The sequence below is a fragment of the Nematostella vectensis genome, chromosome 8 (assembly GCF_932526225.1).
Source record: "Nematostella vectensis chromosome 8, jaNemVect1.1, whole genome shotgun sequence".
In the NCBI taxonomy this organism is placed as follows: Eukaryota; Metazoa; Cnidaria; class Anthozoa; order Actiniaria; family Edwardsiidae; genus Nematostella; species Nematostella vectensis.
In genome coordinates this window covers 9,401,182-9,418,612 of record NC_064041.1, presented here as the reverse complement: position 1 = coordinate 9,418,612, position 17,431 = coordinate 9,401,182, and the positions used below count along the sequence as shown (strand labels likewise).

Sequence of the window (17,431 nt, the reverse complement as noted above, 5' to 3'; positions counted from 1 at the left end):
CTAACAGCCTGCGCCAAACTCATACACAGACCTAGGGATCTGTACTGCATGCCTAACAGCCTGTGCCAAACTCAAACACAGACCTAGGGATCTGTACTGTATGCCTAACAGCCTGCCCCAAACTCATAAACAGACCTAGGGATCTTTACTGCATGCCTAACAGCCTGCGCCAAACTCATACACAGACCTAGGGATCTGTACTGCATGCCTAACAGCCTGCGCCAAACTCATACACAGACCTAGGGATCTGTACTGCATGCCTAACAGCCTGCGCCAAACTCATACACAGACCTAGGGATCTGTACTGCATGCCTAACAGCCTGCGCCAAACTCATACAAAGGCATAGGGATCTGTACTGAATGCCTAACAGCCTGCGCCAAACTCATACACAGACCTAGGGATCTGTACTGTATGTCTAACAGCCTGCGCCAAACTCATACACAGACCTAGGGATCTGTACTACATGCCTAACAGCCTGCGCCAAACTCATACACAGGCCTACGGATCTGCATGCCTAACAGCCTGTGCCATACTCAAACACAGACCTAGGGATCTGTACTGTATGCCTAACAGCCTGCGCCAAACTCATAAACAGACCTAGGGATCTTTACTGCATGCCTAACAGCCTGCGCCAAACTCATACACAGACCTAGGGATCTGTACTGCATGCCTAACAGCCTGCGCCAAACTCATACACAGACCTAGGGATCTGTACTGTATGCCTAACAGCCTGCGCCAAACTCATACACAGACCTAGGGATCTGTACTGCATGCCTAACAGCCTGCGCCAAACCCATACACAGACCTAGGGATCTGTACTGTATGCCTAACTGCCTGCACCAAACTCATACACAGACCTAGGGATCTGTACTGCATGCCTAACAGCCTACGCCAAACTCATACACAGACCTAGGGATCTGTACTGTATGCCTAACAGCCTGCACCAAACTCATACACAGACCTAGGGATCTGTACTGCATGCCTAACAGCCTGCACCAAACTCATACACAGACCTAGGGATCTGTACTGCATGCCTAACAGCCTGCGCCAAACTCATACACAGACCTAGGGATCTGTACTACATGCCTAACAGCCTGCGCCAAACTCATACACAGACCTAGGGATCTGTACTGCATGCCTAACAGCCTGCGCCAAACTCATACGCAGACCTAGGGATCAGTAAGAAGTGCCTAACAGCCTGCGCCAAACACATACACAGACCTAGGGATCTGTACTGCATGTCTAACAGCCTGCGCCAAACTCATACACAGGCCTAGGGATCTGTATGCCTAACAACCTGCACCAAACTCATACACAGACCTAGGGATCTGTACTGCATGCCTAACAACCTGCGCCAAACTCATACACAGACCTAGGGATCTGTACTGCATGCCTAACAGCCTGCGCCAAACTCATACGCAGACCTAGGGATCTGTAAGAAGTGCCTAACAGCCTGCGCCAAACACATACACAGACCTAGGGATCTGTACTGCATGTCTAACAGCCTGCGCCAAACTCATACACAGGCCTAGGGATCTGTATGCCTAACAACCTGCGCCAAACTCATACACAGACCTAGGGATCTGTACTGCATGCCTAACAACCTGCGCCAAACTCATACACAGACCTAGGGATCTGTACTGCATGCCTAACAGCCTGCGCCAAACTCATACGCAGACCTAGGGATCTGTACTGCATGTCTAACAGCCTGCGCCAAACTCATACATAGACCTAGGGATCTGTACTGCATGCCTAACAGCCTGCGCCAAACTCATACACAGACCTAGGGATCTGTACTGCATGCCTAACAGCCTGCGCCAAACTCATACACAGACCTAGGGATCTGTACTGTATGCCTAACAGCCTGCGCCAAACTCATACACAGACCTAGGGATCTGAACTGCATGCCTAACAGCCTGCGCCAAACTCATACACAGACCTAGGGATCTGTACTGTATGCCTAACAGCCTGCGCCAAACTCATACACAGACCTAGGGATCTGTACTGCATGCCTAACAGCCTGCGCCAAACCCATACACAGACCTAGGGATCTGTACTGTATGCCTAACTGCCTGCACCAAACTCATACACAGACCTAGGGATCTGTACTGCATGCCTAACAGCCTACGCCAAACTCATACACAGACCTAGGGATCTGTACTGTATGCCTAACAGCCTGCGCCAAACTCATACACAGACCTAGGGATCTGTACTGTATGCCTAACAGCCTGCGCGAAACTCATACACAGACCTAGGGATCTGTACTGCATGCCTAACAGCCTGCGCCAAACTCATACACAGACCTAGGGATCTGTACTGCATGCCTAACAGCCTGTGCTAAACTCAAACAAAGACCTAGGGATCTGTACTGTATGCCTAACAGCCTGCCCCAAACTCATAAACAGACCTAGGGATCTTTACTGCATGCCTAACAGCCTGCGCCAAACTCATACACAGACCTAGGGATCTGTACTGCATGCCTAACAGCCTGCGCCAAACTCATACACAGACCTAGGGATCTGTACTGCATGCCTAACAGCCTGCGCCAAACTCATACAAAGGCATAGGGATCTGTACTGAATGCCTAACAGCCTGCGCCAAACTCATACACAGACCTAGGGATCTGTACTGTATGTCTAACAGCCTGCGCCAAACTCATACACAGACCTAGGGATCTGTACTACATGCCTAACAGCCTGCGCCAAACTCATACACAGACCTAGGGATCTGTACTGTATGCCTAACAGCCTGCGCCAAACTCATACACAGACCTAGGGATCTGTACTGCATGCCTAACAGCCTGCGCCAAACCCATACACAGACCTAGGGATCTGTACTGTATGCCTAACTGCCTGCACCAAACTCATACACAGACCTAGGGATCTGTACTGCATGCCTAACAGCCTACGCCAAACTCATACACAGACCTAGGGATCTGTACTGTATGCCTAACAGCCTGCACCAAACTCATACACAGACCTAGGGATCTGTACTGCATGCCTAACAGCCTGCACCAAACTCATACACAGACCTAGGGATCTGTACTGCATGCCTAACAGCCTGCGCCAAACTCATACGCAGACCTAGGGATCTGTACTGCATGCCTAACAGCCTGCGCCAAACTCATACACAGACCTAGGGATCTGTACTACATGCCTAACAGCCTGCGCCAAACTCATACACAGACCTAGGGATCTGTACTGCATGCCTAACAGGCTGCGCCAAACTCATACGCAGACCTAGGGATCTGTAAGAAGTGCCTAACAGCCTGCGCCAAACACATACACAGACCTAGGGATCTGTACTGCATGTCTAACAGCCTGCGCCAAACTCATACACAGGCCTAGGGATCTGTATGCCTAACAACCTGCACCAAACTCATACACAGACCTAGGGATCTGTACTGCATGCCTAACAACCTGCGCCAAACTCATACACAGACCTAGGGATCTGTACTGCATGCCTAACAGCCTGCGCCAAACTCATACGCAGACCTAGGGATCTGTAAGAAGTGCCTAACAGCCTGCGCCAAACACATACACAGACCTAGGGATCTGTACTGCATGTCTAACAGCCTGCGCCAAACTCATACACAGGCCTAGGGATCTGTATGCCTAACAACCTGCGCCAAACTCATACACAGACCTAGGGATCTGTACTGCATGCCTAACAACCTGCGCCAAACTCATACACAGACCTAGGGATCTGTACTGCATGCCTAACAGCCTGCGCCAAACTCATACGCAGACCTAGGGATCTGTACTGCATGTCTAACAGCCTGCGCCAAACTCATACACAGGCCTAGGGATCTGTATGCCTAACAACCTGCGCCAAACTCATACACAGACCTAGGGATCTGTACTGCATGCCTAACAACCTGCGCCAAACTCATACACAGACCTAGGGATCTGTACTGCATGCCTAACAGCCTGCGCCAAACTCATACGCAGACCTAGGGATCTGTACTGCATGCCTAACAGCCTGCGCCAAACACATACACAGACCTAGGGATCTGTACTGCATGTCTAACAGCCTGCGCCAAACTCATACATAGACCTAGGGATCTGTACTGCATGCCTAACAGCCTGCGCCAAACTCATACACAGACCTAGGGATCTGTACTGCATGCCTAACAGCCTGCGCCAAACTCATACACAGACCTAGGGATCTGTACTGTATGCCTAACAGCCTGCGCCAAACTCATACACAGACCTAGGGATCTGTACTGCATGCCTAACAGCCTGCGCCAAACTCATACACAGACCTAGGGATCTGTACTGTATGCCTAACAGCCTGCGCCAAACTCATACACAGACCTAGGGATCTGTACTGCATGCCTAACAGCCTGCGCCAAACTCATACACAGACCTAGGGATCTGTACTGTATGCCTAACAGCCTGCGCGAAACTCATACACAGACCTAGGGATCTGTACTGCATGCCTAACAGCCTGCGCCAAACTCATACACAGACCTAGGGATCTGTACTGCATGCCTAACAGCCTGTGCCAAACTCAAACACAGACCTAGGGATCTGTACTGTATGCCTAACAGCCTGCCCCAAACTCATAAACAGACCTAGGGATCTTTACTGCATGCCTAACAGCCTGCGCCAAACTCATACACAGACCTAGGGATCTGTACTGCATGCCTAACAGCCTGCGCCAAACTCATACACAGACCTAGGGATCTGTACTGCATGCCTAACAGCCTGCGCCAAACTCATACACAGACCTAGGGATCTGTACTGCATGCCTAACAGCCTGCGCCAAACTCATACAAAGGCATAGGGATCTGTACTGAATGCCTAACAGCCTGCGCCAAACTCATACACAGACCTAGGGATCTGTACTGTATGTCTAACAGCCTGCGCCAAACTCATACACAGACCTAGGGATCTGTACTACATGCCTAACAGCCTGCGCCAAACTCATACACAGGCCTACGGATCTGCATGCCTAACAGCCTGTGCCATACTCAAACACAGACCTAGGGATCTGTACTGTATGCCTAACAGCCTGCGCCAAACTCATACACAGACCTAGGGATCTGTACTGCATGCCTAACAGCCTGCGCCAAACTCATACACAGACCTAGGGATCTGTACTGCATGCCTAACAGCCTGCGCCAAACTCATACAAAGGCATAGGGATCTGTACTGAATGCCTAACAGCCTGCGCCAAACTCATACACAGACCTAGGGATCTGTACTGTATGTCTAACAGCCTGCGCCAAACTCATACACAGACCTAGGGATCTGTACTACATGCCTAACAGCCTGCGCCAAACTCATACACAGACCTAGGGATCTGTACTGTATGCCTAACAGCCTGCGCCAAACTCATACACAGACCTAGGGATCTGTACTGCATGCCTAACAGCCTGCGCCAAACCCATACACAGACCTAGGGATCTGTACTGTATGCCTAACTGCCTGCACCAAACTCATACACAGACCTAGGGATCTGTACTGCATGCCTAACAGCCTACGCCAAACTCATACACAGACCTAGGGATCTGTACTGTATGCCTAACAGCCTGCACCAAACTCATACACAGACCTAGGGATCTGTACTGCATGCCTAACAGCCTGCACCAAACTCATACACAGACCTAGGGATCTGTACTGCATGCCTAACAGCCTGCGCCAAACTCATACGCAGACCTAGGGATCTGTACTGCATGCCTAACAGCCTGCGCCAAACTCATACACAGACCTAGGGATCTGTACTACATGCCTAACAGCCTGCGCCAAACTCATACACAGACCTAGGGATCTGTACTGCATGCCTAACAGGCTGCGCCAAACTCATACGCAGACCTAGGGATCTGTAAGAAGTGCCTAACAGCCTGCGCCAAACACATACACAGACCTAGGGATCTGTACTGCATGTCTAACAGCCTGCGCCAAACTCATACACAGGCCTAGGGATCTGTATGCCTAACAACCTGCACCAAACTCATACACAGACCTAGGGATCTGTACTGCATGCCTAACAACCTGCGCCAAACTCATACACAGACCTAGGGATCTGTACTGCATGCCTAACAGCCTGCGCCAAACTCATACGCAGACCTAGGGATCTGTAAGAAGTGCCTAACAGCCTGCGCCAAACACATACACAGACCTAGGGATCTGTACTGCATGTCTAACAGCCTGCGCCAAACTCATACACAGGCCTAGGGATCTGTATGCCTAACAACCTGCGCCAAACTCATACACAGACCTAGGGATCTGTACTGCATGCCTAACAACCTGCGCCAAACTCATACACAGACCTAGGGATCTGTACTGCATGCCTAACAGCCTGCGCCAAACTCATACGCAGACCTAGGGATCTGTACTGCATGTCTAACAGCCTGCGCCAAACTCATACACAGGCCTAGGGATCTGTATGCCTAACAACCTGCGCCAAACTCATACACAGACCTAGGGATCTGTACTGCATGCCTAACAACCTGCGCCAAACTCATACACAGACCTAGGGATCTGTACTGCATGCCTAACAGCCTGCGCCAAACTCATACGCAGACCTAGGGATCTGTACTGCATGCCTAACAGCCTGCGCCAAACACATACACAGACCTAGGGATCTGTACTGCATGTCTAACAGCCTGCGCCAAACTCATACATAGACCTAGGGATCTGTACTGCATGCCTAACAGCCTGCGCCAAACTCATACACAGACCTAGGGATCTGTACTGCATGCCTAACAGCCTGCGCCAAACTCATACACAGACCTAGGGATCTGTACTGTATGCCTAACAGCCTGCGCCAAACTCATACACAGACCTAGGGATCTGTACTGCATGCCTAACAGCCTGCGCCAAACTCATACACAGACCTAGGGATCTGTACTGTATGCCTAACAGCCTGCGCCAAACTCATACACAGACCTAGGGATCTGTACTGCATGCCTAACAGCCTGCGCCAAACTCATACACAGACCTAGGGATCTGTACTGTATGCCTAACAGCCTGCGCGAAACTCATACACAGACCTAGGGATCTGTACTGCATGCCTAACAGCCTGCGCCAAACTCATACACAGACCTAGGGATCTGTACTGCATGCCTAACAGCCTGTGCCAAACTCAAACACAGACCTAGGGATCTGTACTGTATGCCTAACAGCCTGCCCCAAACTCATAAACAGACCTAGGGATCTTTACTGCATGCCTAACAGCCTGCGCCAAACTCATACACAGACCTAGGGATCTGTACTGCATGCCTAACAGCCTGCGCCAAACTCATACACAGACCTAGGGATCTGTACTGCATGCCTAACAGCCTGCGCCAAACTCATACACAGACCTAGGGATCTGTACTGCATGCCTAACAGCCTGCGCCAAACTCATACAAAGGCATAGGGATCTGTACTGAATGCCTAACAGCCTGCGCCAAACTCATACACAGACCTAGGGATCTGTACTGTATGTCTAACAGCCTGCGCCAAACTCATACACAGACCTAGGGATCTGTACTACATGCCTAACAGCCTGCGCCAAACTCATACACAGGCCTACGGATCTGCATGCCTAACAGCCTGTGCCATACTCAAACACAGACCTAGGGATCTGTACTGTATGCCTAACAGCCTGCGCCAAACTCATAAACAGACCTAGGGATCTTTACTGCATGCCTAACAGCCTGCGCCAAACTCATACACAGACCTAGGGATCTGTACTGCATGCCTAACAGCCTGCGCCAAACTCATACACAGACCTAGGGATCTGTACTGTATGCCTAACAGCCTGCGCCAAACTCATACACAGACCTAGGGATCTGTACTGCATGCCTAACAGCCTGCGCCAAACCCATACACAGACCTAGGGATCTGTACTGTATGCCTAACTGCCTGCACCAAACTCATACACAGACCTAGGGATCTGTACTGCATGCCTAACAGCCTACGCCAAACTCATACACAGACCTAGGGATCTGTACTGTATGCCTAACAGCCTGCACCAAACTCATACACAGACCTAGGGATCTGTACTGCATGCCTAACAGCCTGCACCAAACTCATACACAGACCTAGGGATCTGTACTGCATGCCTAACAGCCTGCGCCAAACTCATACACAGACCTAGGGATCTGTACTACATGCCTAACAGCCTGCGCCAAACTCATACACAGACCTAGGGATCTGTACTGCATGCCTAACAGCCTGCGCCAAACTCATACGCAGACCTAGGGATCAGTAAGAAGTGCCTAACAGCCTGCGCCAAACACATACACAGACCTAGGGATCTGTACTGCATGTCTAACAGCCTGCGCCAAACTCATACACAGGCCTAGGGATCTGTATGCCTAACAACCTGCACCAAACTCATACACAGACCTAGGGATCTGTACTGCATGCCTAACAACCTGCGCCAAACTCATACACAGACCTAGGGATCTGTACTGCATGCCTAACAGCCTGCGCCAAACTCATACGCAGACCTAGGGATCTGTAAGAAGTGCCTAACAGCCTGCGCCAAACACATACACAGACCTAGGGATCTGTACTGCATGTCTAACAGCCTGCGCCAAACTCATACACAGGCCTAGGGATCTGTATGCCTAACAACCTGCGCCAAACTCATACACAGACCTAGGGATCTGTACTGCATGCCTAACAACCTGCGCCAAACTCATACACAGACCTAGGGATCTGTACTGCATGCCTAACAGCCTGCGCCAAACTCATACGCAGACCTAGGGATCTGTACTGCATGTCTAACAGCCTGCGCCAAACTCATACATAGACCTAGGGATCTGTACTGCATGCCTAACAGCCTGCGCCAAACTCATACACAGACCTAGGGATCTGTACTGCATGCCTAACAGCCTGCGCCAAACTCATACACAGACCTAGGGATCTGTACTGTATGCCTAACAGCCTGCGCCAAACTCATACACAGACCTAGGGATCTGAACTGCATGCCTAACAGCCTGCGCCAAACTCATACACAGACCTAGGGATCTGTACTGTATGCCTAACAGCCTGCGCCAAACTCATACACAGACCTAGGGATCTGTACTGCATGCCTAACAGCCTGCGCCAAACCCATACACAGACCTAGGGATCTGTACTGTATGCCTAACTGCCTGCACCAAACTCATACACAGACCTAGGGATCTGTACTGCATGCCTAACAGCCTACGCCAAACTCATACACAGACCTAGGGATCTGTACTGTATGCCTAACAGCCTGCGCCAAACTCATACACAGACCTAGGGATCTGTACTGTATGCCTAACAGCCTGCGCGAAACTCATACACAGACCTAGGGATCTGTACTGCATGCCTAACAGCCTGCGCCAAACTCATACACAGACCTAGGGATCTGTACTGCATGCCTAACAGCCTGTGCTAAACTCAAACAAAGACCTAGGGATCTGTACTGTATGCCTAACAGCCTGCCCCAAACTCATAAACAGACCTAGGGATCTTTACTGCATGCCTAACAGCCTGCGCCAAACTCATACACAGACCTAGGGATCTGTACTGCATGCCTAACAGCCTGCGCCAAACTCATACACAGACCTAGGGATCTGTACTGCATGCCTAACAGCCTGCGCCAAACTCATACAAAGGCATAGGGATCTGTACTGAATGCCTAACAGCCTGCGCCAAACTCATACACAGACCTAGGGATCTGTACTGTATGTCTAACAGCCTGCGCCAAACTCATACACAGACCTAGGGATCTGTACTACATGCCTAACAGCCTGCGCCAAACTCATACACAGACCTAGGGATCTGTACTGTATGCCTAACAGCCTGCGCCAAACTCATACACAGACCTAGGGATCTGTACTGCATGCCTAACAGCCTGCGCCAAACCCATACACAGACCTAGGGATCTGTACTGTATGCCTAACTGCCTGCACCAAACTCATACACAGACCTAGGGATCTGTACTGCATGCCTAACAGCCTACGCCAAACTCATACACAGACCTAGGGATCTGTACTGTATGCCTAACAGCCTGCACCAAACTCATACACAGACCTAGGGATCTGTACTGCATGCCTAACAGCCTGCACCAAACTCATACACAGACCTAGGGATCTGTAAGAAGTGCCTAACAGCCTGCGCCAAACTCATACGCAGACCTAGGGATCTGTACTGCATGCCTAACAGCCTGCGCCAAACTCATACACAGACCTAGGGATCTGTACTACATGCCTAACAGCCTGCGCCAAACTCATACACAGACCTAGGGATCTGTACTGCATGCCTAACAGGCTGCGCCAAACTCATACGCAGACCTAGGGATCTGTAAGAAGTGCCTAACAGCCTGCGCCAAACACATACACAGACCTAGGGATCTGTACTGCATGTCTAACAGCCTGCGCCAAACTCATACACAGGCCTAGGGATCTGTATGCCTAACAACCTGCACCAAACTCATACACAGACCTAGGGATCTGTACTGCATGCCTAACAACCTGCGCCAAACTCATACACAGACCTAGGGATCTGTACTGCATGCCTAACAGCCTGCGCCAAACTCATACGCAGACCTAGGGATCTGTAAGAAGTGCCTAACAGCCTGCGCCAAACACATACACAGACCTAGGGATCTGTACTGCATGTCTAACAGCCTGCGCCAAACTCATACACAGGCCTAGGGATCTGTATGCCTAACAACCTGCGCCAAACTCATACACAGACCTAGGGATCTGTACTGCATGCCTAACAACCTGCGCCAAACTCATACACAGACCTAGGGATCTGTACTGCATGCCTAACAGCCTGCGCCAAACTCATACGCAGACCTAGGGATCTGTAAGAAGTGCCTAACAGCCTGCGCCAAACACATACACAGACCTAGGGATCTGTACTGCATGTCTAACAGCCTGCGCCAAACTCATACATAGACCTAGGGATCTGTACTGCATGCCTAACAGCCTGCGCCAAACTCATACACAGACCTAGGGATCTGTACTGCATGCCTAACAGCCTGCGCCAAACTCATACACAGACCTAGGGATCTGTACTGTATGCCTAACAGCCTGCGCCAAACTCATACACAGACCTAGGGATCTGTACTGCATGCCTAACAGCCTGCGCCAAACTCATACACAGACCTAGGGATCTGTACTGTATGCCTAACAGCCTGCGCCAAACTCATACACAGACCTAGGGATCTGTACTGCATGCCTAACAGCCTGCGCCAAACTCATACACAGACCTAGGGATCTGTACTGTATGCCTAACAGCCTGCGCGAAACTCATACACAGACCTAGGGATCTGTACTGCATGCCTAACAGCCTGCGCCAAACTCATACACAGACCTAGGGATCTGTACTGCATGCCTAACAGCCTGTGCCAAACTCAAACACAGACCTAGGGATCTGTACTGTATGCCTAACAGCCTGCCCCAAACTCATAAACAGACCTAGGGATCTTTACTGCATGCCTAACAGCCTGCGCCAAACTCATACACAGACCTAGGGATCTGTACTGCATGCCTAACAGCCTGCGCCAAACTCATACACAGACCTAGGGATCTGTACTGCATGCCTAACAGCCTGCGCCAAACTCATACACAGACCTAGGGATCTGTACTGCATGCCTAACAGCCTGCGCCAAACTCATACAAAGGCATAGGGATCTGTACTGAATGCCTAACAGCCTGCGCCAAACTCATACACAGACCTAGGGATCTGTACTGTATGTCTAACAGCCTGCGCCAAACTCATACACAGACCTAGGGATCTGTACTACATGCCTAACAGCCTGCGCCAAACTCATACACAGGCCTACGGATCTGCATGCCTAACAGCCTGTGCCATACTCAAACACAGACCTAGGGATCTGTACTGTATGCCTAACAGCCTGCGCCAAACTCATAAACAGACCTAGGGATCTTTACTGCATGCCTAACAGCCTGCGCCAAACTCATACACAGACCTAGGGATCTGTACTGCATGCCTAACAGCCTGCGCCAAACTCATACACAGACCTAGGGATCTGTACTGTATGCCTAACAGCCTGCGCCAAACTCATACACAGACCTAGGGATCTGTACTGCATGCCTAACAGCCTGCGCCAAACCCATACACAGACCTAGGGATCTGTACTGTATGCCTAACTGCCTGAACCAAACTCATACACAGACCTAGGGATCTGTACTGCATGCCTAACAGCCTACGCCAAACTCATACACAGACCTAGGGATCTGTACTGTATGCCTAACAGCCTGCACCAAACTCATACACAGACCTAGGGATCTGTACTGCATGCCTAACAGCCTGCACCAAACTCATACACAGACCTAGGGATCTGTACTGCATGCCTAACAGCCTGCGCCAAACTCATACACAGACCTAGGGATCTGTACTACATGCCTAACAGCCTGCGCCAAACTCATACACAGACCTAGGGATCTGTACTGCATGCCTAACAGCCTGCGCCAAACTCATACGCAGACCTAGGGATCAGTAAGAAGTGCCTAACAGCCTGCGCCAAACACATACACAGACCTAGGGATCTGTACTGCATGCCTAACAGCCTGCGCCAAACCCATACACAGACCTAGGGATCTGTACTGCATGCCTAACAGCCTGCGCCAAACTCATACGCAGACCTAGGGATCTGTAAGAAGTGCCTAACAGCCTGCGCCAAACACATACACAGACCTAGGGATCTGTACTGCATGTCTAACAGCCTGCGCCAAACTCATACATAGACCTAGGGATCTGTACTGCATGCCTAACAGCCTGCGCCAAACTCATACACAGACCTAGGGATCTGTACTGCATGCCTAACAGCCTGCGCCAAACTCATACACAGACCTAGGGATCTGTACTGTATGCCTAACAGCCTGCGCCAAACTCATACACAGACCTAGGGATCTGTACTGCATGCCTAACAGCCTGCGCCAAACTCATACACAGACCTAGGGATCTGTACTGTATGCCTAACAGCCTGCGCCAAACTCATACACAGACCTAGGGATCTGTACTGCATGCCTAACAGCCTGCGCCAAACTCATACACAGACCTAGGGATCTGTACTGTATGCCTAACAGCCTGCGCGAAACTCATACACAGACCTAGGGATCTGTACTGCATGCCTAACAGCCTGCGCCAAACTCATACACAGACCTAGGGATCTGTACTGCATGCCTAACAGCCTGTGCCAAACTCAAACACAGACCTAGGGATCTGTACTGTATGCCTAACAGCCTGCCCCAAACTCATAAACAGACCTAGGGATCTTTACTGCATGCCTAACAGCCTGCGCCAAACTCATACACAGACCTAGGGATCTGTACTGCATGCCTAACAGCCTGCGCCAAACTCATACACAGACCTAGGGATCTGTACTGTATGCCTAACAGCCTGTGCCAAACTCATACACAGACCTAGGGATCTGTACTGCATGCCTAACAGCCTGCGCCAAACTCATACACAGACCTAGGGATCTGTACTGCATGCCTAACAGCCTGTGCCAAACTCAAACACAGACCTAGGGATCTGTACTGTATGCCTAACAGCCTGCACCAAACTCATAAACAGACCTAGGGATCTTTACTGTATGCCTAACAGCCTGCGCCAAACTCATACACAGACCTAGGGATCTGTACTGCATGCCTAACAACCTGCGCCAAACTCATACACAGACCTAGGGATCTGTACTGTATGCCTAACAGCCTGCGCCAAACTCATACACAGACCTAGGAATCTGTACTGCATGCCTAACAGCCTGCGCCAAACTCATATACAGACCTAGGGATCTGTACTGTATGCCTAACAGCCTGCGCCAAACTCATACACAGACCTAGGGATCTGTACTGCATGCCTAACAGCCTGCGCCAAACTCATACACAGACCTAGGGATCTGTACTGTATGCCTAACAGCCTGCGCCAAACTCATAATTACAGACCTAGGGATCAGTAACAAATGCCTCTTGTGCATAAGCATATCTCTTTGTCTACACTAGAGCCCTAGCAGATAGGCATGATTTATGTCACATGCAATCAGACACCCACCTCTCCAGCAGATAAATAATTCTCATCGTTCTTCTCCACAATCTTGACATGAATGTCAACTGCCACCTGTGTCTTGCCCAGGTAGTTAGCACAGTTGTGGAAGTACAAATTATATAAACCTTCTTCACTCTTGTCTTTTACCATAACAGTGAACTGTGGAGTTAAGAAAAGTTGGGATATCAGTCTATAGAATAGTCCAGTTTCAAATTCTAAAATGGGGTCATGTAGCAGCTCTCAGAAGATTTCACCTGATCGGATTGATACACCACAGACAAAACAATGGGAAACAAAACAATGGAATGGGAATACATTAGAACAATCAGGGCTTCTGGAATTACGCGAAAAAAACTCAAAATTACGCGGAATTCTTTGCTAAATTACACGCTAAATTACGCGGAAAATCAATCATTACGCGCTAAATTACGTGGGATTTTGCAATACATTTTTCTTTAAAAATCTAAATTTTGTGGGATTTTTTACTGAATTACGCGCTAAATTACACAGAATATCAACTGTTACGCCCAGACTACATTTTGTACCACAGGAAAGTACGAAATAACTTGAAAAGGTTATTTTTTTGTGTGAAAATACCTTAGGCGAGATTTCATTGGCTCCTAGCCACCAGGCAATTAAAAAAGGTATTTTATTATTAGTCCTAGGCCTTCGCGGTCTAGCAAAGAACGCCTAGTCATTTTATTTGTTTTCGAAATTCAGTTCGAAATATCACACTTTTACGAAGAATATCTCTCTTTTTTTTTACGAGAAATAGATGTAAGAACCCTAAAAGAACACATCAGCTGTGCACTTAAATTAAGCATATTACGTGGAGAAAGCCAAATTGTATCAGCTGAAGTATGTACCATCAGTGATAAGCATGGCATTAATTATGTAACAGTGCAAAGTGAATTTCAAGATTGTCAGTAGTTTAAAGTCACAATAAAATTATCAAACACTCACATTTCCAGAATAAACGGTTGTCATGTTTGATTTCTCAACCAATAGAGGAAGGTTCTGGCTGACAACCTTCTTAGGAGCATAGGTGGAAATTGACCTGCGATGTCTGATGCTATTTTTTGGAACCGCAGTCAAAGTGCTTGTTTCTTGAGGTCCTTTGGTAATAGACTCCATAGTTGTAACAGGAGAGGAAGCAGTTGTTGTTGCAGCAGTAGGTGATGTGTTTGTTGTTGTGGTTGACAAATTTTCCTTCCTTTTCTTATTTTCATTTCCTCCCTGTGTTCCATTACTTGATTTACTTGAACCTGATGTTTTCTTCACCTCTTTTTGGAATGTTTTATCAATGTCAAGTTCTAGACCAAATGAAATGTCTGTTCCAATGCGGAGGTTATCAAAGTCAGACCCGTATTTGTTGACAACAATTCTAAAACAAACCATTACAAACAAAAAATACATAAGTGTTGTGAATAACATAAATCACGCACATTCTAGCACTGTAGTAGTACTGTACAAACTGAAAGCAAGGAAATGTTTAAGCTTATCTCAGAGAAAAACAAATACCAATAAATATCGAGCTGTAGACTAAAAAACTTGTTATTAACAATACCTGCATCTTGATACCCATGATGGGGGCATTTTTTATCGATATGTAATATTAATTTATTGTCACCTTTTGTTCTTGAGATCAAAAATGAACACTGCCACTGAGATATGGTTTTGAAAGCTTGAGACATCATGCAGTATACACTGCTCGGCATGCTGCTCCTATATTCAAACAGGCAGTACATTAAAAAAGCTTCTTGAATGTTACCCTTCAAATAGACAGTATGTTATTATATTTTGCTAATCGGAAAAAAATCAGGTCATTAAGAATGCTGTTACAAGTTGAGAAGTTTTTGGGGGGATTTTCACAACTCATGGTAATTTAAATATGCTCACAAACTTCAGAGGTGGCAGAAATAGGGATTGCAGATGATGAAATTATTTTCAAAATTAAAATGAACTATATTCACAAATAGGGTAGGGGAAAAATGCCATTTTACTGACCCTAAATAAAGGCAGTGGCTCAATTCAAAATTAAATGCTGTATAATCAGCTCACAATAACTTCTAGCTATATTTCTATGGATAATATATTTGTGACATGACTTATAAACATTAAAAACTAGTGTCCACACAAACCATATAAGGTGATATTCCATCGCTTGCAGTTTTCTCTAATGAGAACCCAAACTAAATACAAAAATATATATTAACAAATATCAAGAAAAAAAAATGTGTTAAAGTGACTATGTAGGTACAAAAATGCCCCAGGCGTACAAGTACATGCAAATACATATTTTACAGCATTTTTAGGAAGATATGATGTCTCCCAGGTGACCATATTTAATGCATCCACAGGCTTTGGGGAGTGTATGGTGGTCCAAAGAAGTTAAACACTATCTGAAGATGCCTCAAATATATAGCAATCCCTAAAATATCTACATATGCTACACACGAGTCTAATGAGTCATGGAGATGGTAATACTAATGGGTAAATAAAACTGATTAAAAAGTGATCATAAATGCTCAACAATACTGCTATTTTGTGTGGCTTATTTTTAAATGGGTGACGTTTGTTGGGGTGTTTCAAGCGTTTAGGGCCAGAAAAAATAGCACATTTTGATGGATACGTTACTTATATAGAGTGAAAGGGATATACTGTAATTTATGTACACATCATTTCCACAAATAACTTAAAATAAAATTGGGAAGCTGTTGTTGTTTGAACGTCGTTGAACAATGGACATTACACACAAAGTTTAATAAAAGGCTAGACTATTGCTACTAGACAATAATGGATTGTTAGACTATTGCTACTAGACAATAATGGATTGTTAAAAGTCGGGGGAACACGCATATGGGATAAGTACATAGGTGATTACGAAACTGTTATTACAACACGCCTTGCATCTAGGCATTCAAACATGAACACATACATTTCTTGAAAGCTCGCTGCTTTTGAGGACATTCTGTTGATCCTTGTAGACCATTTTGCTGACTTCAACTCTGAGATAACCATCCTTTAAGAACCCAAACTTACTCAGCTCAAATGACTTTCTTTCTTCGTTCTAATGAAAAAAAAAAACACAAAATGAACCACGAAACATAAAATCTGCTACAAATACAGAAAGAATCAAATCAAAGAGCTATAGTTTTAAATAGAGACATTACCTGAAGTCTTAACTCGTGTTTTCTACACGTACAAATGGAAAATAGAAGTGTAAAAAAGAGAAATCTTGCGAGTTTCTTGATGCCGTTGATTGAGCGGAGGATGGCAGCCATTTTGATAAGACGTGGTGACGTCAGACCCACAAAAGACTGGGTACTAGTTGGCTGCTAAGCACGGCGCTTTCCCCGTATGGCAACTTTTAACCAGGAATACCCTGCTTTTTCTGTTAGTTTCTTTCTGCTAACTTATCCGTGTCGCGTCTCTGTTCTTT

General features: G+C 47.5%; 1 protein-coding gene across 3 annotated transcripts in view; it reads right to left on the bottom strand.

Moving 5' to 3' along the window:
* The window catches only part of LOC5519379 (protein GPR107), a 33,798-nt gene extending 16,486 nt beyond the window's left edge, over window positions 1-17,312 (bottom strand). For all 3 annotated transcript variants that reach the window (XR_007312622.1, XM_048731736.1, XM_032364193.2), the window contains exons 1-6: window positions 17,163-17,312; window positions 16,928-17,059; window positions 16,131-16,181; window positions 15,620-15,714; window positions 14,953-15,373; window positions 13,996-14,148 (exon numbers count right to left, since the gene is read on the bottom strand). Coding sequence is in view for 2 of the 3 variants with exons in the window: in XM_048731736.1 (XP_048587693.1) it covers window positions 13,996-14,148; window positions 14,953-15,373; window positions 15,620-15,714; window positions 16,131-16,181; window positions 16,928-17,059; window positions 17,163-17,273 (963 nt within the window). In the remaining variant the exon portion in view is untranslated. The remainder of the gene's footprint in view (window positions 1-13,995; window positions 14,149-14,952; window positions 15,374-15,619; window positions 15,715-16,130; window positions 16,182-16,927; window positions 17,060-17,162) is intronic.
* Window positions 17,313-17,431: the final 119 nt, after the last annotated feature.